The sequence below is a fragment of the Corylus avellana genome, chromosome ca2 (genome assembly GCF_901000735.1).
Source record: "Corylus avellana chromosome ca2, CavTom2PMs-1.0".
NCBI lineage: Eukaryota > Viridiplantae > Streptophyta > Magnoliopsida > Fagales > Betulaceae > Corylus > Corylus avellana.
In genome coordinates, this window is record NC_081542.1 from 7522882 (window position 1) to 7545794 (window position 22913).

Here is a 22913-nt window from a genome sequence, read left to right on the forward strand (position 1 = left end):
ATGTAGTCTATAACTTTTACCAACGAACCTATGTGAACATATTTTGCTGGAACCACTTCCCCTGTACCAACCTAGTAGGCCACAGACGTGGAAATTTATAGAAAGGCCATTAACTGACTTTTACTTATACATGTGAAAGTTTGTAAAGGCAAAAAGACTACTTATATATCTTGCAACCTTGGTAACAGAATTCTCTTCTTATCTTCTACCAAAAGCAAAAAGAGTACTTACTTGCAACCTTGGTAATGGATCACTTTTTTTCTATCTTCTTCCAAAAGATGAACGTTGATGGTTCCATCTTAAAGCAATTACTTTATCTCAAGCATGAGAGCATTATGAATACCAAAATGAAAATAACTTCAAAGTACCTTTAATATATTTAGCTTATATATATATTCACTACAAAAACAAAACAAAAAACAAAAAACAAAAAAAGAATCGTTTTTAGTGATGTGTCTACAGTGCATGATTTTTTCACACGTCACCATTTGGTGACGTGTTAAATTTGACACATTACCATTTAGTAGCGTGTCAACTTTGACACGTTACTAAAGTTGTCAAAGTTTTTTTTTTTTTTATATTTTTTTTTTAATTTAGTTTTTGAAATGATGGCATGTCAAATTTGACACGTTACTAAAATTGTCATTTTTTTTTTAATTAAGATACTAGTGATGTGGCAGAAGTGCCACGTCACCCCATTGGTGATATGCCAACTAGACACACGTCACCAGTGGGTATTGGGAACATGCGCTAGCTGCTTCCCTCTTTTTCTCTTTTTCTTTTTTCTTCCCTCTTTTTTCTTCCTCCCGGCCGCGCGCTACCTTCTTCTTTCTTCTTCTCTTTTTTAATCTGCGCATTCACGCCAAGTATACCCCCATGCCAGCTCCCTCTTGTCTCAAATGAAAAGAATAAAAAGAAAAGGAGAAGAGAAAAAGAAGAGAAGATAAGAAGAAGATGAAAAAGAGAAGAGAAGATTTGGTTTTTTTTAATTTTTGCTGGGTTTGGGATTTCAAATTTTTTGTTGTTGCTGGGTTTGGGTGTTTGAAATTTTTTTGGGTCTGATTTTTCTGGTTGATTTTTCGGTCATTTGTCTTAGCTTTTAAACATATTGATTTTTCTGGTTCTTTGGTGTTGTAGGTTTCTGATTTCGGGTACTTTCCAACTCTACACAGTAAGTGAAATTTTTGCTGCTGTGTTTGATTTTTTGTTGCTGGGTTTGAATCTATTGATTAATTCCAAGTTCAATTAATTTTTTTTTTCAATTAAATTTTGATATGTTGTTGGGTTTGAATTTTTGAAAATTAGATTCCATGATATTATCTAAAAAAAAATTAAAATAAAAAAATAATTCCGGAAAAAATTTTTGAATTTTTTTTTTAATAATTTTTTAAACTTTAGTAACGTATCACAAACTTAATACGTTACTAAAGTTTAATAATGTGTCAATTTCTGACACGTCACCCAAGGGCGAGGTATCAAACTTGACACGTTACTAAATTTTCATTAGTAACTTTCAACTTATTAACCTGCCACACATGTTGCTAATAACACGTCATTAACGGGCTGTTACCAAAAAAATAAATTTTTTGTAGCGATTAATCATCTACTCAAGGAAATACAATTCAAGACTTGCATGCAGAGCTTATAGCTAGAAACTAGATTCAATATTTACACATTTGAAATAACAAACTCTTAAATTTAATTTCATCCCATGAAAGCTGAATAACAACGAACCTAAAGACTTTCCTCTGACTTCTATGGTGAGAAATAATCTTAGCTAGTGTTTCAGAAAGTATGAACAGGGATGCACTTGACGAGCCAAGCAATTGGCCAAGACAAAGCCGCAAGTCCAATGCAAACACCCCATTGCCCCCAGTCCAGCCTCACAGTATGGGCAAACCTCTTCAGAATCTCCACCATTATCGATTGAAGAACTATGGTGATTCCAATGATTACTAAAAACAACTTGTTCTGAAGCAACCCCGTGAATATATTCTTCTTCTCCAGCTTCCTTGCATTAAATTCGTTGAAGACTTGGCAGAGGACAAAAGTATTGAAAATCAGGGTGTTGTTAACCTTCTCGTTTACACCAAAGATGGACGTTCCTTTAAATTGTAAAACCAATAAGATGGTTATCTGATACAAAGCCTGAACAATGAGATTCCTCCACATGATTCTGGTTATAAGTGGCTCTGATCTGCCAACAGGCGCCTTTGCCAGGAGATCATTAGTGGGTTTCTCTGTGGCCAAGGCTAAAGCTCCCAAGGTGTCCATTATTAGGTTCACCCACAATAGCTGGACTGTAGTCAGTGGCATCTTACCAGAGGAAACAGCTGCAACAAAGTTGATGACAAGGGCGGCGACATTCACTGTGAGCTGAAACTGAAGGAACTTTTGAATGTTGTTGTAGACACACCTTCCCCACTTCAACACTGTCACAACAGATTCAAAATTGTCGTCCAAGATTACAATATCTGAGCTCTCTTTGGCAACTTCAGTTCCTTGAATCCCCATGGAAAGCCCAATGTCTGCTTCCTTTAGAGCAGGTGCATCGTTGGTTCCATCACCTGTGACTGCGACCACATGGCCTTTTTGCTTGAGGCATTGCACCATCAGAAGCTTGTCAAGAGGGGATGACCTGGCCATTACACGGATTTTATTGACCTTTTCCATTCTCTCTTCCGGTGAGTAATTTCTAAATTTTACCCCTTCTAAAACAGCTTCATTATCCAAATCCCCATCAGGATTCAAAATCCCGCTTTCAATAGCTATGGCCCTTGCTGTGTGCACATTGTCGCCAGTGATCATTTTGATGTTCACCCCAGCTGCTTTGCATGATTCTACGGCTTTTTTGACTTCTTTTCGACACGGGTCCTTCAAGCCAATTACTCCTAATAATGTTAGTCCGTTTTCTTCAAGGTTATTCTCAAGAACTTGCCTGCTTTCTTCTCCTTTTTCTTTGTAAGCAAAGGCAATGCATCGGAGGCTTTTTGCTGCCATGTTCTTAATAATAGTCTCAAGCTGCTGCCTTTCTTCCAAGTCCATTGCTTTCAGCATCCCCGCTTTGTCATAATAACTTGAACACGATGTCAATATCATCTCAGCAGCTCCCTTCCAGTGAGTATGAATTGTATTCTCACTCTTGTTCTTCACCAAAACACCGCTTCTCTTTTTCTCAGAGTTGAAAATCTCTACATGGATGATCTTATTATTTTTCTTAACTTCTTCAATATTCATATCCAAATTATGACAAGCCCAATAAAGTATTGCTTTCTCCGTTGGGCTACCAGAAATTTCAGGATCAGAAGCAGAATGTTGTTTGAAAACTGTACCTGTTGTGTTTAGACCAACGGCTTGTTGCAATAGTTTGAGAACGTTACCTTCCATATCCAAAGCTGTTTCATCATCCTTAACTGTTTCCTTTCCAAGCCAAAACTCTGTTACTTTCATTTCGTTTAATGTAAGGGTGCCTGTTTTGTCTGTGCAGATTGTTGTGGCGGAGCCCATTGTCTCACAAGCAGATAGTTTTCTGACCATGGCTTGATCAGCCATCATACGCTTCATCGAATAAGCCAGAGTTAGGGTCACAGCCAGAGGCAAGCCTTCCGGAATGGCCACCACGATGATAGTGACAGCAGCAGCAACAATTTTCACCATTGCATTCAGCACATCATCAGACTTCGTCTTGCTGCCATTAAATTCCTTGTTTCCACTGTCATCTTTTGTGTTTCCTGTGAAGTACCGAATTAGCAGAACTGCAAGAACAGTTGCAGCCACAGCCAACCCAACCTTTCCAATATATGAAGTCAGCTTGTTCAGTCGAGCTTGTAGTGGCGTCTCCTCATTCAAGCCACCGTTTATTGAACTCATCATCTCACCCCAGACGGTGTTCATGCCCACAGAAGTCACAAGCATGAAGCCAATGCCATCCGTCACCTGTTCAAATTTAAATTAAATAATTAAATATATCTACTTTTATTAATTTAAACTTTTAGAATAAGTAATTATTTAATATACTATCATAACAAACCTTCTAAGTTCACGACATTTTGAATAAAAAAGTAAATAGAGTGCTAAAATATAAATTAAATGATAAATAAGTTCATGCCCACAGAAGTCAAAAGCATGAAGCTAATGCAGCTAATGTCATATACTCGTAACAGTTTAAACTTCTAAAATAAGTAATTTTTTAGGGTACTATAATAACAATGATTTTGAGTATGCGACGTTGTGTAGTATTTGTGTAGTATTAAAATATAAATTAAATGACAAATAAGTAGTTATATAAAATCACCTTAGTGCCGGAAAGCAGAAAGGGACATGTTTCATGGATATTGACGTGGTCGCTTTCACCGGTCATGCTAGACTCATCCACCATCAAGGAATGCCCTTCCAAGAACAACCCATCAGCCGGAATCTGATCGCCGATCTTCAAGCAGACGATATCACCCACAACAATTTCAAAGATGGATATAGGCTGCGGCCTCCCATCTCTCACAACTTCTACTCTTATATCACTCCTCTTTGTTGAAAGCTTGTCAAATTGCTTTGATTGCTTAAAGTTGCTCACAGCCGACACGGCAACAACCAATACGACAGCAACAATGATACTCCCACCATCGTACCACCCATCTTTCCACCCATCTTGCTTGATACCAAAGGCTAAAGAAAGTACAGCACATGCCAAAAGAATGATTATAGTTGTGTCTTTTAATGCTTCAATGACGAAGCTAAGAAAGCTTCTTGGTGGTTTCTTTTGGTATTTATTGGCACCAAAAGCATTCCTCCTACGTATAATATCAGCATCGCTACCGGTAATACCATGTTTTACATCAGATTCAAGGACTAAAACAAGTTGATTAACCCCTCCAAAGTGATTCAAAGAATCAGATTTTTTGTCCCTTACCATGTCACTCAATATTTTGGGATCAACGTTGAGAAACGAAACGGGTTTGCCAGGCGAGGTATCCTCCTCGGCGGTGGCGGCGGCGGGCTGCATATCAATGGCAACGTAAGAGAGGGTGCGCAAGAGAGGGCCATTCTTGTCAATAACTTTCTTGGACAAAGAAATAAGAGCCCTGGTGAAGCATATGGCTTTGAAAGCTTTCCGCCATCTCCGCTGGGGGGTCTTGGAGATCACTTTCCACTGTTCTTGATCGAATATGGGTTGATCGCCAGGCTTTCGCAACCTCAGAGCAGACATTTTGATGTTGCCTAAGAATTAAGCAGAGTACTTTTTTTTTAACCAAATCGCAATTTTGAAGTGTTTGGGATTGCAATTTAAAAAACACAAATTTAAAAATTATGAAAATTTTTTATGTGATTTTAAGAAATAGCAATTTTAAAAATACAATTTTTAAAATCGCAATTATTAAAATCACACTTCAAACGGACTCGGAGCACTGAGTGAGAGAGAGAGAATCTTGAATGGCTACGACGATTTGTTTGCTCATTCTTTGTATATATATAGGCGTTCAGAAATTTCACTGTAATTTCGTGTGGGCCTCGCTGAAAGTTTTCCATGTGATTAGGTATAGGGGACTTTTCATCGACTTTGAGTTTGTTCAAGGGGTAGCTTGGTAAAGGGGTTGGCGTCTCCTTATTGCTATTTATCACCGTTTTTTTTTAAAAAAATAAAATCAAAATATTTTAACTTTTTCAGGACACTCACTTTTTATTATTATTTAAATAAAAAAATTATTGTAAATTAAACTTTTTTCACTTTTCATCTTACTTTTTCACTTTTCACTTTTCCGACTCTAAAAGCCTTTTATAAAAAATGAATGATAGAAATCTAATTATTTTGTTTAATTTTTGAGTTATTTTTTAATTTTAAAAAAATAAAAAATAAAAAAAATGTATATATATATATATTTGTCCTTCTTTTGGTTCACAAACTTTTTCTGGTCATTATTATGAATAAAAATGCAATTTTTTTTTTTTTTAAATACCAAATAAAAGAATGACCAAAATAAAAATTATTACTTCCAAAACTTTTTTTAATTTTTAATTTTGTTATTTTTTTAAATTAAAAAAATATATATATATTGACCCAAAATTGACCCCAAGTCAAAAAAGTATCATTCTTAGAAAGAAAATGGGTCAAATGGGTCACTGTTGGCTAACATGCATAGCTTGCAGAAAAAGTATTCTGACATCTTACAGAAAAAGAGAACATGACGTCATTTTTCAGTTTTTATATTTTTATAATTTTATAATTATAAATAATACAGTCACAATTTTATGAGATCTAATTGAATATATAAAATGATAAAATAAGTCAAAAGTTTCTTTCTATGCGCGTCTTCGTACGTTAAGGCAAATTAAAGAATAAATTCGATTGCATTGGAAAGCATTAAAAGTGAGTTATCAAATTTAGAAATCAAACTATTGTTTGGATTCTAAACTTTAAATAGATTTGATCCCTTTCCCTCCTCTCTTCAATTGACAACAAAAGCAATAAAGTTTCAAGCATTGATTCATATTAACGTAAAGGGAAAAGAAAGAACGCGTGGGAATTGAAACAGAAACTACCCACGCAGTTTCCTCGAAATTAAAAGAGACGTGTTATACATCATTCTTTGAATCTTATCTTTATTTTTTAACTTTTCAAAATTATTATTGAATTGATAGTCTATGTATAGGACTGTATGTCACATATATTTATTATAATTATAAAATAAATATAATTACGGTATTAAGTGATTTATTCTAACTAAAAGATATTTTGTGGAATCAAATATTAGAATTGGTTTGATTGTGTTATTCTTCCTCAATGGGAGGAGTAAAATAAGGTAACAAATCAGAGATAAAACTATGTGTATTCCATCTATTGGTGTTAGTAGGCATAGGTAATTTATTAGAAGATATCTCTTGAATCTATATGCTAACAATATAACCTCCCAGATTCGGGGATGATTTTGAAATGTGAAGAGATGGGAGAAAAATCCGGAGAAGATATGTTCGAATAGAATAGACCCAGTTGATCACTCTTACCCTTTTTTAATTAAAAACAATAATAATAATAATAATAATAATAATAATCTGTACACGCAATTAAAAAAAGAGGAAGCTACTTGGTAAATGCTTGCATTCTTGGAATGCAAGTAGTGGGAATAATAATAGAGAATTACAAGAGGTTTCTTATGACAGCATTCCCTTCTCCTTTTCCCAGTACGTACGTGGAAAGAACAAATACCAAATAGGAACCAGATAGGAAGAATGGAGAAAAATGCAAAGAGATGGGAGAGCTTTTATCTTTAATTTATATATTTTAAGCACATATATTTCTTAATCTTCACTAAAGCTCACAGTCACAGAGTACTTCTTGCTTTATTCTCACCTTTGGAAAATCTTTTCTGATAAGAATTGTTTCCCAGTACTGTTTTCCATTGAAAAAACTGCACAAGTTCCTTTTCAAAATTCTACTTTTTTTTCCAAATTCAATGCTTCCTTAGATTGATCTCTCCTCAAAAAAAGATAGAACAAAAAAAAAAAAAAACAAAAAAAAAGGGAGCAAAGAGATGTCTAGCAAACGAACTAGGGCTGATAATTTAACTCGCAACCCATAAACTCGACACATAATTTTAAGATTAGGGTTTACGTTAAACGGGTTCATGTTATAAACGAGTCACCCGTTTTATAAACGTGTCGTGTTCGTATTGACGGGTTAACCGGGTTGACACAAACTCAACACGTAAACCCGTAGGGGTGAAATTTAAAACCGCCTAACCGCAACCGCTAACCGCTATAACCATTAACCGCTAACCGCTTTTTTTAAAATATAATATATATATATATATATAAAATAAATAACAATAAGTCGTGAGTTTATAAACTTTTTTTGGTTGATTGAAATGGGCCTCAAGCTTCAAGTTCAACCATGTTGGTTTTTTTGGTTGCTTGTGAGTTTATGAACTTGTTTGTGTTTTATTTTATTTCTATGTGTGAGTTTATGAACTTGTTTGAGTCTATGTATAAGACTACAAGTGAAGTGATGATTTTGTTGTAATTTTATTTGTATATTATATGATTTGTAGATTTGTAGAAGATGGCCAACAAGATTTTGGTATATAGCAATTTTTAATGCTAAAATGGCCATGAAAAGGGAAAAAAAAAACGTTTAAAATAGCAAAAAAATGTTTAAAGTGAGCCCAAAACTGGTCCAAAATCAGCCCAAAATCGGTCCAAAAAACAGGCCCAAAAAAGCAGTTAGAAAAAAGCGGTTAACCGCTAATTGGGCGGTTAACCGCTACCCGATTAGTGGAGGTGGTTGTGGTTAGCGGTTTTAGCTACTAACTGTTAACCGCAACCGCTATTTTACCCCTATAAACCCGTTTTGCCAGCCCTAAACAAAACTACCAAATCTGTGTATTTTAGGAGAGGGACCCGCTTTTTGATTTAGCAGTTTCAAAACATGCAATTTGGAAAGGAAAAAAAAAATGTAACACTTTTAAAATGAGATTTTTAAAAATATATTTAAATATTTAGTAAAATTACAATTTGACCTTTAAAATAATGGGTTTAAAAAACATACATCTTGCAGGTGGTTTACAACCATAGATTTCTTTTTATGCTTTTAAATTGTCATTTTTTTTAAAGGAAAGTCCACATAACCCCCTCAAACTACCACTCAGTTGACAATGTCCCCCCAAACTTTCAATTGTGACAATGTCCCCCCAAACTTTCAACCCCCTCTCTTTCCCTTCCTCCCCCCTGTTGCCTTACTTCTTGTTCACGTTTCTTCCCCCTCCAATTAGGGAAAAGAGTCATTAACTGAACGGCTGGGTTTTAGACCCATTTTTTAGTAAAGACAAGGAGTTAACAGACCAATTTTATCTAGCCTGTTGATTTGGGATTGCAGTTTCAATAAATACAATTTAAACTGCACTTTATAAAAATACAATATTTAAAATTGAAGTTAGCATTTGGTAATAAATACGATTTCAAATAGCAATTTTCACAATATATATATATATATATATATATTTTTTTTGAACAAGATTTCAACATTTATTGATAACAAACCGACTCCCAAACATAGATTAATTTCTCCTAGCTGACAAAATACCATAGATACATGCTGGGATTTCTCTAATCCAAACTCTATTTAATCAGGCACGAATACCAATCATGACATACATGAAGAGCTTATTGCTAGTAATTAAGTAGATTCAATATTTACATAAATTTGAAATAAGAAACTCTTTCTTGCCATGAAAAGCTGAATAACAAGGAACCTAAAAAGTGAGCTAATCTTAGCTAGTGTTTCAAGATGCAGAAACTGGAATACACTTGACGAGCCAACCAATTGGCCAAGACAAAGCAGCAAGTCCAATGCAGGCACCCCATTCCCCCCAATCTAGCCTCACAGTATTGGCAAACCTCTTCAGAATCTCCACCATTACCGATTGAAGAACTATGGTGATTCCAATGATTGCTAAAAACGACCTGTTCTGAAGCAACCCTGTGAATATATTCTTCTTCTCCAGCTCCCTTGCATTAAATTCGTTGAAGACTTGGCAGAGGACAAAAGTATTGAAAATCAGGGTGTTGTTAACATTCTCGTCTACACCAAAGATGGACCTTCCTTTGAATTGTAAAACCAGTAAGATGGTTATCTGATACAAAGCCTGAGCAATGAGATTCCTCCACATGATTCTGGTTATTGGTGGCTCTGATCTGCCAACAGGCGGCTTTTTCATGAGATGATTAGTGGGTTTCTCTGTGGCCAAGGCTAAAGCTCCCAAGGTGTCCATTATTAGATTCACCCATAATAGCTGGACTGTAGTCAATGGAATCTTACCAGAGGAAACAGCTGCAACAAAGTTGATGACAAGAGCGGCGACATTCACTGTGAGCTGAAACTGAAGGAACTTTTGAATGTTGTTGTAGACACACCTTCCCCATTTCAACACTGTTACCACAGATTCAAAATTGTCGTCCAAGATTACAATATCCGAACTCTCTTTTGCAACTTCAGTTCCTTGAATCCCCATGGAAAGCCCAATGTCTGCTTCCTTTAGAGCAGGAGCATCGTTGGTTCCATCACCTGTGACTGCGACCACGTGGCCTTTCTGCTTCAAGCACTGCACCATCAAAAGCTTGTCAAGAGGGGATGACCTGGCCATTACACGGATTTTGTTGATCTTTTCCATTCTCTCTTCCGGTGAGTAATTTCTAAATTCTACCCCTTCTAAAACTGCTTCATTACCCAAATCCCCATCAGGATTCAGAATCCCGCATTCAATGGCTATAGCCCTTGCTGTGTGCACATTATCGCCGGTGATCATTTTGATGTTCACGCCAGCAGCTTTGCATGATTCTACAGCTTTTCTGACTCCTTTTCGACACGGGTCCTTCAAGCCAACTAATCCTAATAATGACAGTCCGTTTTCTTCAAGGTTATTCTCAAGAATCAGCTCGCTTTCTTCCCCTATTTCTTTGTAAGCAAAGGCAATGCATCGGAGGCTTTTTGCTGCCATGTTGTTAATAATAGTCTCAAGCTGCCGTCTTTCTTCCGACTCCATTGCTTTCAGCATCCCTGCTTTGTTATAATAAGTTGAACACGATGCCAGTATCATCTCAGCAGCTCCCTTCCAATGAGTATGAATTGTATTCTCACTGTTGCTCTTCACCAAAACACCGCTTCTCTTTTTCATAGAGTTGAAAGTCTCTTTATGCATGATGTCATAATTATTCTCAAGTTCTTCCAAGTTCATACACAAATTAAAAAAAGCCCAAGAAAGTATTGCTTTCTCCGTTGGGCTACCAGAAATTTCAGGATCGGATACAGAATGTTGTTTGTAAATTGTACCTGTTGTGTTTAGACCAACGGCTTGGTGCAGTAGTTTAAGAACATTACCTTCCATATCCAAAGATGTTACATCATCCTTCACTGCTTCCTTTCCAATCCAAAACTCTGTTACTTTCATTTCGTTTAATGTAAGGGTGCCTGTTTTGTCCGTGCAGATTGTTGTGGCGGAGCCCATTGTCTCACAGGCAGATAGTTTTCTGACCATGGCTTGATCAGTCATCATACGCTTCATCGAATAAGCCAGAGTTAGAGTCACAGCTAAAGGCAGGCCTTCTGGAATAGCCACCACGATGATAGTGACAGCAGCGGCAACAATTTTCACCACTGCATTCAGCACATCATCAGACTTCGTCTTGCTGCCATTAAATTCCTTGTTTCCACTGTCATCTTTTGTGTTTCCTGTGAAGTACCGAATTAGCAGAACTGCAAGAACGAGTGCAGCCACAGCCAACCCAACCTTCCCAATACATGAAGTCAGCTTGTTCAGCCGTGCCTGCAGTGGCGTCTCCTCATTCAAGGCACCGGTTATTGAACTCATCATCTCGCCCCACACGGTGTTCATGCCCACAGAAGTCACAAGCATGAAACCAATGCCATCGGTCACCTGTTAGAATATAAATTAGAGTTGATAGAGTGTTATAATCTAAATTAAAAGATAAATTAGTTATTTGAAATCACCTTTGTGCCAGAGAGCAAAAATGGATATCGTGTTTCAGGGATCTCAATGTGGTCGCTTTCACCGGTCATGCTAGACTCATCCACCATCAAGGAATGCCCTTCCAAGAACAACCCATCCGCCGGAATCTGATCGCCGATCTTCAAGCAGACGATATCACCCACAACAACTTCAAAGATGGATATAGGCTGCCGCCTCCCATCTCTCACAACTTCTACTCTTATATCACTCCTCTTCGTTGAAAGCTTGTCAAATTGCTTTGATTGCTTAAAGTTGCTCACAGCAGACACGGCAACAACCAAAACGACAGCAACAATGATACTCCCACCATCGTACCACCCATCTTTCCACCCATCTTGCTTGATACCAAAGGCTAGAGAAAGTACAGCACATGCCAAAAGAATGATTATAGTTGTATCTTTTAATGCTTCAATCACGAAACTAAGAAAGCTTTTTGGTGGTGGTTTTTGGTATTTATTGGCACCAAAAACACTCCTCCTACGTACAACATCAGCCTCGCTACCATTAATTCCACGTTTCACATCAGTTTGAAGGACCAAAACAAGCTGTTTAACCCCTCCAAAGTGATTCAAAGACTCAAAGTTTTTGTCCCTTACCATGTCACTCAATATTTTGGGATCAACGTTGAAAAGCGAAACGGGTTTTTGGGGCAAGGAACCCTCCTCGGCGGCGGCGCCTGCGGCAGGCGGCATATCAATGGCAACGTAAGAGAGGGTGCGCAATAGAGGGCCATTCTTGTTAATTACTTTCTTGGACAAAGAAAGAAGAACCCTGGTGAAGTATATGGCTGTGAAAGCCAACCGCCACCTCCGCTTGTGGGTCTGGGAGAGTTTCTGCTGTTGTTGATCGCACATTGTTAGATCGCCAGGCTTCCGAAATTACTGTGGGTCAAGAAGAATGGAGGTTGCAGAAAGACTTTAGAGGCCACGTTGTCGGAAGAAGAAGAAGAAGAAACAGAAAAGTAGTCTTGACATCTTGTCCTACAAAAAACCATGACGTGATCGTCCTTACATGGCTTTTTGTTGCCCATGAACAGTGAGCTGTGAGCCTTATAGTGTCAATTTATTGAAATCAAACTATTGTACTTTAGATAAATGCTATTTTTTTTTTCTTTCAATCTTATGTCTAACTTCATTCAATTTTTTTTTAAAAAAAATTACTATTAATCTATATACTCATATGTGGTTTTATAAATTCAATTACGAATTGAAAAAAGAATTGAAAGAATAAGACAAGCTATTGGTGCTCCCATTGGGGTCATACGAGAAGGAAAAAATCATTTCTCATTGGAGGAATGGTGTCTCTTGTTTGTCATTTTAAACTAAAAGTTTATTTTGTCCCTTTTAACCTTTTCAATTGACGACAAAAGCAATGAAGTTTCTAGCATTGAAAGCATGCATGGGAATACGAAAGAGAAACTACGCAGGCAGTTTCCTCGATCGGAAGCCAAAAATTAAACGATTCAAGAGGAAGAATAATAGTAAATTAGAAAAAAACAAAACAAAACAAAAGAGGAAGAACAATCGGTACCCGCAAAAAAAAACAGGTGGAAACTTCTTCAGTGAGTGTGTGAATGTCTTGCATTAATGCAAATGGTGGAAAAGTCATAGACAATTACTATATAAACTATATATATATATATAGTTTATTAATACTGTTTAAAATGTATTTTTTGTTTTTTAACCGTTATGTGACGTAAATATGAAAATAATTTTAAACATCTAAGTGTTTTGTTTTTTTTTTTTTTTTTTTTTTCAACATACCATACTCATTCATGGATAAAAGTCACGAGCCTAAAGCTCTTATAAATAAAGCAAAAAGCTCTGAAGTAAATCATAGTCGAAGCTAAAGATACAGTCATCAACAACCGACCAAATCAACCATAATATAGCATCCGCTAACCTATGACTAATCATCAGGTTTAAAAATCAGATCTGCATCAAACAGACATCATCTAATGCATAGGTAGCGCTTATTCATTGGCCTTGATAGCAAAACCCCCAAACGATACTCATCATCCTCGACCCGAAGGCCAGGATAAAATTCACATCCACAACTCAAGGGTTTGGACCAGTAATAACGGGCAGCAACCAGGCGCAACAAAGCAGGAGGAGAGAGCCTTATTACAAGCAAAACCCCCAAACCATACAGGGAAATAAAGGGAATAGTAAAACAAATGCAAGAAAAGAAATTACAGAAAAACAAAAATACAGGGTAATAAATGCGAAAAACACATAAAGCGGGTCACGGCAACCGGAGGAGGCCGATCGCGAGCTAGCCGGAAACCACCGCAGAAGGTGGCACAAAAAACTTGGCGCGGGAGGGGCGCATGAAAAGACCTGACAGTGAGCGATGAGCGACGAAGCGGGCGCGGACAAGATCGGCGGCACACACAAACAAACAGGAAGGGGGAGAGTTTGAGTGAAAACCCTCAAAAGCAATACCCACCGAGAGAGAATACAAGAACAACAGAACAAAAAACACCAAAGACAGACATAAGCCTAAAAACAAAAACCGGGAAGCAAAGAAGCAAAATCAAAGAACGAAAGCAAAGAAGCACAATCAGGGAGAAACGAAAACAAACCCATTCGGATTGACGGAACTCTTGCAAAAGGTGGGATGGGCCCGGCGGAACCGGGAAGCAAGGAGGTGGGCAGGCGTCGGGGGAAGCTAGGTGGAGGACGGAGGATCGGTCGAAGGCAAACCGATCTAGCACCCAACCCGTTTCAACCCAAGCAGGGAACGCTGCAAATGGAGATGGTAGGGAAGAAAGCGGTCGGGGGAACGGCAAGACTATAGGCAAAAAACGGAGAAAAAGCAAAGGGGGAAAGGAGAGGAGAGGGGGCACCGGGACTAGGGACATCAAGTAAAATACTAGCACCCAAAGCTAGAATGGCGGGAGTGAGGATGTGGCAATCTGCATCCCTCCCTGAGGGCTGGCCTCGAATTGTGGGTCAGGTTTCACAAGCACCTCAGGGCTGGCTGTGGGTTTTCAAACATAAACGCCCAAGTGTTTTGTTAGTATTTTGAAGTTCAAATGTTTTGTTAATTATATATATATATATATATATATATATATATATATATATATATATATTGCATTGCTTCAAGCTAGGACTAGTTAATCAAGACATTTAACATGCATTGAACCCTAAATTTGATATCTCGGCAAGCAAGTGTTTTTTTGGGATTAGGATCAAAGAAACCATAGGTTCTCAAATTACAGAATTTAAGTTGTTTCTAGACATCGAGACACTTTAAAAACGTCACATATTAAAAATGTGGCATTTTACAATTGAGAATTGAATATATTTTCACCGAGCTCTTACTCTGTTGCTGTAAAAAAGCTTTAAACAAAAAAACTATTTTTTAGGTTTTCAAAGAATAACAAAAGTGAAGAAAAAACATTTTGTAAGGAAAATATGTTCCGGCTATCTCGATAACTTGTCACCTTTTTTATATGTGACATTTTTGAAGCATTTCGATACCTAAAAATTGCCTAAATTTTGTAATTTAAAGATCTATAATTTCTTTGAAATTGTAGGGGTCCTATAAGGGATCTTGATTCGTTTCTTTCACCCACATCATTGGAGTATCACCGTGATTACGGGTGTATAGGCGGATGCAGATACGATTATTAACAATATCGGTACCCGCATTCGCAACATGTGGTATCACTTTTAGATACTCACATTCACATCAATATCATGTTTTTACTAACTGCACCGGCATGGTTATTGCGGTTATTATCCGCTATCTACATTTTAAGTAAGGGACATATTTTAGTCTCTTGGTCTTCTTTTGATCTCTATTACGACCTATTTTAAACAATTTTGAAAATAATTTTGGCCAGTTTTTTAGTATTTTTGACTTGTTTTAATTATTTTAAGCCCTAATATTTTAAAAATATAATGATTTCACATTATTTTTGCCATTTGGCCCAAGTGAATGAATGAATTGTGAAGGAAAAATATAAAACAATGTAAACATTACAATATATAATCCAAAACGATGTCGTTTTAGTGTTTAACACCAAAAACAATGTTGCTTTGTTAGATATAATATATAAAATATATTATATATAAAGGGTATGCGGAAGTAGTTATTAACCGCATCTGCATACCCTAAAATTAACTGTCATCCGCATCCACATATGAGAATAATGACTTTTACTAACAACATCTACATCTGCATGTGCGAATAGAGGCTATGTGATACCCTGAATATTTAAGTAATATATTTACCCACCTTAGTAACTTTTTATAAAACACTCACTATTTTAATAAGGGCTTAAAAATTTTTCTATAATATCCAAATATCAATTTTAACTTTCATTTTCTGTTTGAACATTCGACCATGGACCACCAAACATTTGTTGAAACTCTAGCCTCGAACGTTCTGCTGAGGACAACTGAACGTTCACTAAAAACCCTAGAATTGTAGTACAACAGTACATCGAACGTTCAGGTATAGTATACCGAATGATCGATTATCTTTGGAAAGCAAATTTAGCCTATTAACCACCTCTTTCAGTCTTATCCACTAGCTCACTCCTATATAAGGCCACCCCATGACTCTTTTGACACCACACCTTCCCTATGTTGCAGCCTATTTGATCAATTCTTGAGAGAAAAGGAAATCTTAGAGAGAGAAATGGTTGGTTTGGGTTTAAAACCATCATCTCCAAGGCAAGTCTTGAGCCTCAACATATTTTCATATTACTTATATTCTGCCAAAATTATTTTTAAAATTGTTTAAAATGGGCCCATTACTTATTTGCGGATAGTGGATAATAAGCGCATGGATAACCGTAATAACCGCGCGGATGCAAATAAAAAAAAATGATGTGAATGTGAATATATATATATATATAGGACTACATTAATGATTTATCTTGTGAGGGGCCAAAAAAAAGGACCTAAAACAATTTTTAACAAATTTAAAGGTTATTTTCTTTTAGTGGAGAGGACTGGAAAGGGACCATGGCCCTAATCTCCCTTGGTCCATGATATCACTACTTTCAATTCTATCATGAAAAATACTTTTGGACTTGAATTTATTTTCCACCCCTCTCATCCCCCGTGTGTATATATATATATATGGTTTGGGGTTGGAAACTAAATTCAAGTCCAAAAGTATTTTTCATGACAGAAAGCAGTGATATCATGGACCAAGAGAGATTGGGGCCATGGTCCCTTTCCAGTCCTCTCCACTAAAAGAAAATAACCTATAAATTTGTTAAAAATTATTTTAGGTCCTTTTTTTTGGCCCCTCACAAGAGAAATCATTAATGCAGTCTGGAGCTATGAACAAAATCTTTTTTTTTTTTTTTTTTTTGAGAAAAGATAGCAGACTTTATTGATTAATTCGAATCTTGTTCAATACAGACAAGCTTCCGAATACATAAAGGGAAATCATTCATCCATAAAACCTCCTAGTCTAAAGAAAGGGCAAGTTTGGCGAGACTGTGTGCCACTGCATTACCGGTACGACGGACATGACTAACCTTCCACTCCTTGCAGTTTCCAAGCAATTGCTTAGCATGTAGTATAATATGGCCGTAGCTTCCCATCCATGGCCCCTCTTGGTTGAAAACGTTGATCACTCCCAGTGCATCTCCTTCCAATACAACACGCTCCAAACCAAGCCGTTGGGTCAGCTCTGCCGCATACCAAGCTGCTAACGCTTCTGCATTGCCTGGATCCGAAATATAGTCTTTGGTCGTACACAATGATGCCAGTAGAACACCTTCGTGATTTCTCACCACTACGCCAATCCCAATACGTCTTCGCCCCCCATCAAGAGACGCATCCCAGTTCAGTTTATAAAATCCTGCCACAGGTTTTTGCCATTTGGAGTTAATATGGCATGCGAGTTGCTCCCTGCCCCTGACGACGTTAGCCTCTACAAAAGCTGCAATTTGATCCTTTGCCTGACGAATCAATTCAGTCGGAGCTGAGAATGGACCACCAAAGACAAAAGCATTTCTTCTTAGCCAGAGTAGACGTGCAACAGTAGCAAAGAGTTGCATCTCCTCTGGATCCAACAGGTCAACGAGTTGTTCAAAAATTTCAGCAAAAGAAGGGGCTTCCAGAGAACTCTTCTGCAGTTTCCGATTGCTCTCCATGACTCCATCCAAACATCCCTCGCCGAACCACATCGCCAGAAAATATGCCCGGTAGTTTCAGCTTCTAGGCCACAAATTGGACATAGATCATCCCCTGTGATTTTTCGTCTATGGAGATTTTCTCTTGTTGCCAATATATTATTGCAAGCCTTCCATAAAAATAATTTCACTACTGGGGGCCCTCTCACATGCCAAACTTTCCTCCAAAAGTCAGTAACACCACTAGAATTGGAACTTGTCCCCTCATCTCTCTCCATCATGGATCGGCCCAAGTGGTAAGCACTTCACACAAAATAAATTCCATTCTTAGTGCCATTCCAGACCAACTGATCCGATTGACCACCCGAACTAAGCGGTAAGCTACAAATATAGCCAGTCTCTTCCTCGGTGAAGATATCTCTTATCAGTGCATAATTCCACCACCCTGTATGAGTATCAATAAGAGCACAGACTCTCTCCTCTCCCTGTAACACCCGTATTGGAGATTGAACAATATATGTATGTGGTAAAGGAAGCCAACGATCTCCCCAAATTCTAATCGATTTTCCATCTCCCACCCTCCATATCAGGCCTTCTTTAAGTAGTTTAAGAGATTGCCAAATACTCCTCCACGCATATGAGGGCTTATTCCCCAAAGCCGAGTCCAAAAGTGAGCCCGTAGGAAAATATTTCTCCTTAACGATTGTTGCCATCAAAGAGTTAGGATTTTGCAAGATTCTCCAACCCTGTTTCGCTAATAAGGCTTGATTAAACATCTCGGTATCCCATTCCCCCTTTTTCCTTAGCCATACTCAATCTTTCCCAACTCATCCATGCCGCCCATGATAAATTATCCTTATGCCCCCACCAGAATTTTGACATTAAAGAGTTGAGCTTTTTATACAACACTATTGTGAGTTGAAAGACGCTCATAGTGTAGGTGGGAATGGCTTGGATTACCGCCTTCAAAAGTACCTCCTTACCCGCCTGTGAAAGGAATTTCTCCTTCCACCCGTTGAGCCTATCCCAAACCCGGCTTTGAATATTATTGAAAGAACGAATTCTAGATCTTCCAACAAGTGCCGGGAGTCCGAGATACTTTTCATAGCAAGTTGTAGAGGTAACCCCCGAAGCCGTCAAGATGCAATCCCGAGTGCAAGTCTTCGTGTTCTTGCTAAAGAAAATGGAGGTCTTCCCTCTATTTATCTTTTGGCCCGAAGCATTTTCATAAAGCCCCAAAATATTTTGAATTATATTCCATTCCGTAAGATTTGCCCGACAAAACGAAAGACTATCATCAGCAAAGAGGAGATGATTAATCTTAGTTCCTCCGCGAGAAATCGGAAGTCCCGAAAGGGATTTGTTCCTCTCCGCCCTTTGAAGCAAAGTGCTAAGACCTTCGGCACAAATGAGGAATAGATAAGGTGATAATGGGTCACCTTTTCTAAGTCCTCGACTGGGAATTATCCGTCCATGGGGCTGGCCATTAATGAGAATGGTATATGCCACAGTTTTGACACATGTCATGATCAAACGGACCCATCGCTCCCCAAAGCCCATCCGCTTCATAATTTGCTCCAAGAAGTCCCATTCCACCCTGTCGTAGGCCTTGCTCATATATAGTTTGAGCGCCATATATCCCTCTTTGCCCCTCATTCTACCATTCATAGTGTGAAGCGCTTCAAAAGCCACAAGAAGGTTGTCGGTGATCAATCTCCCTGGGATGAAAACACTTTAAGTATTGGAGATGATATGTGGCAATACCATCTTCAAACGGTTAGCGAGGACTTTTGAGGCTAGCTTGTAAATGACATTACAAAGGCTTATTGGACGATAGTCCGTTACACACATCGGATTTCCTTTTTTTGGAATAAGAGCTACAAATGTAGTGTTAATAGTCGGGTCAAAATTATCACAATTCAAAAAATCAAGAATTGATGCACATACCTCCACCCCCACAAGGCCACAATATGCCACAAACTTTGGTAAAAACATGCAGCAAATCCATTGGGTCCCAGGGATTTTAAAGGGTGCATTTGTCTAAGTGCGGCCTCCACCTCCAAAGCTGTAAAAGGAGCCAACAAATTTTCATTCATGGCCTGAGATATTCTTCCCTCTACTCCTGCCAAGCACTCATCCAGATTTGCTACACCCCCTGTTGTGAACAATTGTTGAAAATATTCAATAAAAGCTTGTTGCACATCCACCCCCATGTTCCACTCCCTGCCTCTTTCATCCGTAATCTTAGCAATTTTATTATTCCTTCTTCTTTGTGAGGCCCAGGCATGAAAATAAGGGGTATTGTGGTCCCCTTTTTGATACCAATTTTGCTTTGCCCGCTATTTCCACTTTAAGTCCTCTTTCTCTAAGAGATGCTTAATCTGTCCCTTCAGCCTTTGAATCTCCTCATGCTGGTTTGGGGTTTCCAACCGTTGGGCCTCTTCAAGATGTGCTGAAAGATCTTTGATGTAGGTCTCACCATGCTGTAATTTTTCCCTGTTCCACCGTATGAGAGCAGTACGGAAATGGTCCAACTTGTTTCGGATAAACTCCATCCCTGGAGCAGGGGTATTGGCCGTCTCCCATGCCTCTGATACTACATCTTGGAAATCCTGCTCCACAGCCCAGCTAGCCTCAAACCTGAATCCCCGACGACGTCGAAAATTGTCTTCGGATGGATTCCCAAATAAAATCAGCAAGGGCTTGTGATCAGACGATCGTGCCGCTAAGACCCATACCTCCTGTTCACTGAAAAGTGAGCACCACCCTCAGTTTGCCAATGCCCGATCTAACCTCTCCTTAGTAAAGCCTTCATCCTCCCTACCATTATTCCATGTAAAACAAGAGCCCTTATAACCAAGATCAATTAGTTGACACTTCTCAATAACCTCTTGGAAATTCTCCATTTGCCTTGTCCGACGTAATAATTCACCCCACTTCTCATCTTGAGCCACGATTTCATTAAAGTCCCCCACATATAACCAGGGCCCCCGAACATAGTCTTGGAGATGCTCCAATAATGCCCACGACTCATGCCTCCTTGCTGCATTAGGGTGTCCATAAAAACCAGTTAAACTCCATAGACGCACCTGGTTGTGTGGAATTTCTGCATGGATATGCCTTCTAGAATAATTATGGATAGTAAGTCCACTTTCCTCATGCCATAAAAGTGCCAAACCGCCGCTTCTCCCTACCGGGTCAACAACAAATAAACCGGTATAACCTAACTTCACACGAATAATCTCCATTTTATTTCTTGAGCTTTTTGTCTCCATAAGAAACAAAAAATTGGGTTTCTTATCCCTTACCAAATGGCAAAGGTCGCGAACTGCCGTGGGGTTCCCAAGCCCCCCGCTATTCCAACTGAGGAGAATCATGGTTGTGGGCGGGGTTGCGCCGCAGCCACCGCCACTTCAAAATTTGTTTGGTCTTGCACCTCCGACATCTGTTTGCCCCTCTTAACCTCATGAGTCTCCTCGGTCTCAAGTTGGCTAAATCGCCGTTTAGGACGTTCCTCTGTGCCATGCAATTCCAAATCAGAATTCCTCTGTGCCTTCTTTTTCTAGATGCGCAGATTACTACCCTTCGAACCCCCCACCATAGTTATAGGACCGGGAGATACCTGCACCAATTCAGTGCCGATGCCTCCTATCTTCTGTCCCCCCGCCTGGGCCTTGCTGATCATGGGCTTTGAAACTTGTTTTTTCGAATTACACTCCCCATATGTCGACAGCTGGGTTCCTTTGAGAGATGGACCAACGCCTGGCCCAATAGAGGGGCTGGCTTTTTTCTGTCTTGTAGCTTCGCGCCCCAACAGTCCCTTTTCTGCCATCTTTCCTTTTTTAACTATGTTTTGACCTGTCCCTCCTTCCCTCCTAGCTTGCCCTTTTAAATTACTTACTATATGCTCCTCGAGGGTGGTATTCCCATTTTGGAAAGAGCTGGAATTAACACTACTGACCTCCTGGAATTGCGCACTGGAATCTCTAGGGTTGCCCAAATTATCATGGCTTTCCTTTTGGGGATATTTTGACACTTGCTCACCGCCGTCCGAGTCTTGTTCATGCTTCGTCGGAGTAGACCAGCCCGACGGACCTCTCAGTCCTTGCCCCAACTCTGGTTTCCACCCCGGATCCTCAGCTCGTAGCCATGCCCCCCATTGCTTCTCTCCCTCTGTAGAATGTGGTCTCAACCTTCTCTTTACCAGACAACCCCGAGAGCCATGAAGTATACATCCACAATCGAAGCAAAAGAGAGGAAGCTTCTCATATTTGAAGTTTACCCATGTCACTTTATCCCTTAGATGCAGCGTACGTCCGCGTTCCAATGGTTTCAGAAGGTCTATTAGCACCCTTATTCTCAGATATCTCCCCCATCCTGTGCCTTCATTTGCTACATCAACGCTCTCCAGCACACCTATGGAGTTCCCAATTTTGCTGCCCACGCTTCTCGTCATACATGCTAGAGGCATGTTATGGATTTGGATCCAGACGGATGAATGGTTGAAATTCATAAGGGAGGGTGGAGTTTGCCCATCGAAATCCTGTAGCACGAAAACCTGTCGCTCAAACGACCAGGGGCACCCTTCCAGGACTCGGCCCTTATCCTCTCTATCCGAGAATTCTACTAGCCATAGATTTTCCTGTTGGTCCTTGAATGTCACTTTTCCTTCCATCCGCCAGAGTCTGGACAAAACCGATTTAAAGGCCTCTTTATTATATCTCCGTTCCGCCCAATATTTGCCAATCAGACAGTTTTCTCCCCTCTGCCGTGTTTCTTCCACCTGCTCATCTGTGATCAAAATCCTTTGTTTCTCCCCCATCAGTAAATGATTCTTTGTCAAACAGCTTCCCTGTCGCAGCCTCCTTTGAACTCACACCAATGCCCTTATGAAACATACTGGCACTCTCCTACTCCAGATCGCAGGAGACGTTTCCTCACCACTGGCTTGTTCTCAGAAAACGAGAGCAACCCCGATGAGACTACAAGTTTCTTCCCCTCTTGGTTCTAGTAGTCTAATATTTCGAATACAAAATCATTTAATTTATTGTGATAGTTCATTGTGATTCTGCCACTAGTGATGTTTGACTGATGATTATTTAGTTCGGTCTAACATCACAATTTTAGTGGCAGAATCACTATATATATATATATATATATATATATATATATATATATAGCTGGTCCTCAATTAATGATTGAAAAAACAAGTCCCCTTGCACAAGGACAAGGACTACTTTATATAATTGTCAAGTATCGTGCTATTTTTAATTTCAGACGCATTAACCCGCAAC

General features: G+C 38.9%; 2 protein-coding genes across 2 annotated transcripts; both read right to left on the reverse strand.

Annotated features, from left to right (window-relative positions):
- Positions 1–1447: 1447 nt before the first annotated feature.
- LOC132168978 (putative calcium-transporting ATPase 13, plasma membrane-type) lies at positions 1448–5203 on the reverse strand. The gene is made up of 2 exons (XM_059580074.1): positions 4295–5203; positions 1448–3936 (listed from the first exon to the last, which is right to left on the reverse strand). The coding sequence occupies exons 1-2, from the start codon at positions 5201–5203 to the stop codon at positions 1786–1788; spliced, it is 3060 nt and encodes a 1019-aa protein (XP_059436057.1). The 3' UTR covers positions 1448–1785.
- Positions 5204–9038: 3835 nt separating this feature from the next.
- On the reverse strand, positions 9039–17673 carry LOC132168979 (putative calcium-transporting ATPase 13, plasma membrane-type). The gene is made up of 4 exons (XM_059580075.1): positions 16998–17673; positions 14098–14306; positions 11495–12382; positions 9039–11420 (listed from the first exon to the last, which is right to left on the reverse strand). The coding sequence occupies exons 1-4, from the start codon at positions 17671–17673 to the stop codon at positions 9270–9272; spliced, it is 3924 nt and encodes a 1307-aa protein (XP_059436058.1). The 3' UTR covers positions 9039–9269.
- Between the last annotated feature and the right edge of the window lie 5240 nt (positions 17674–22913).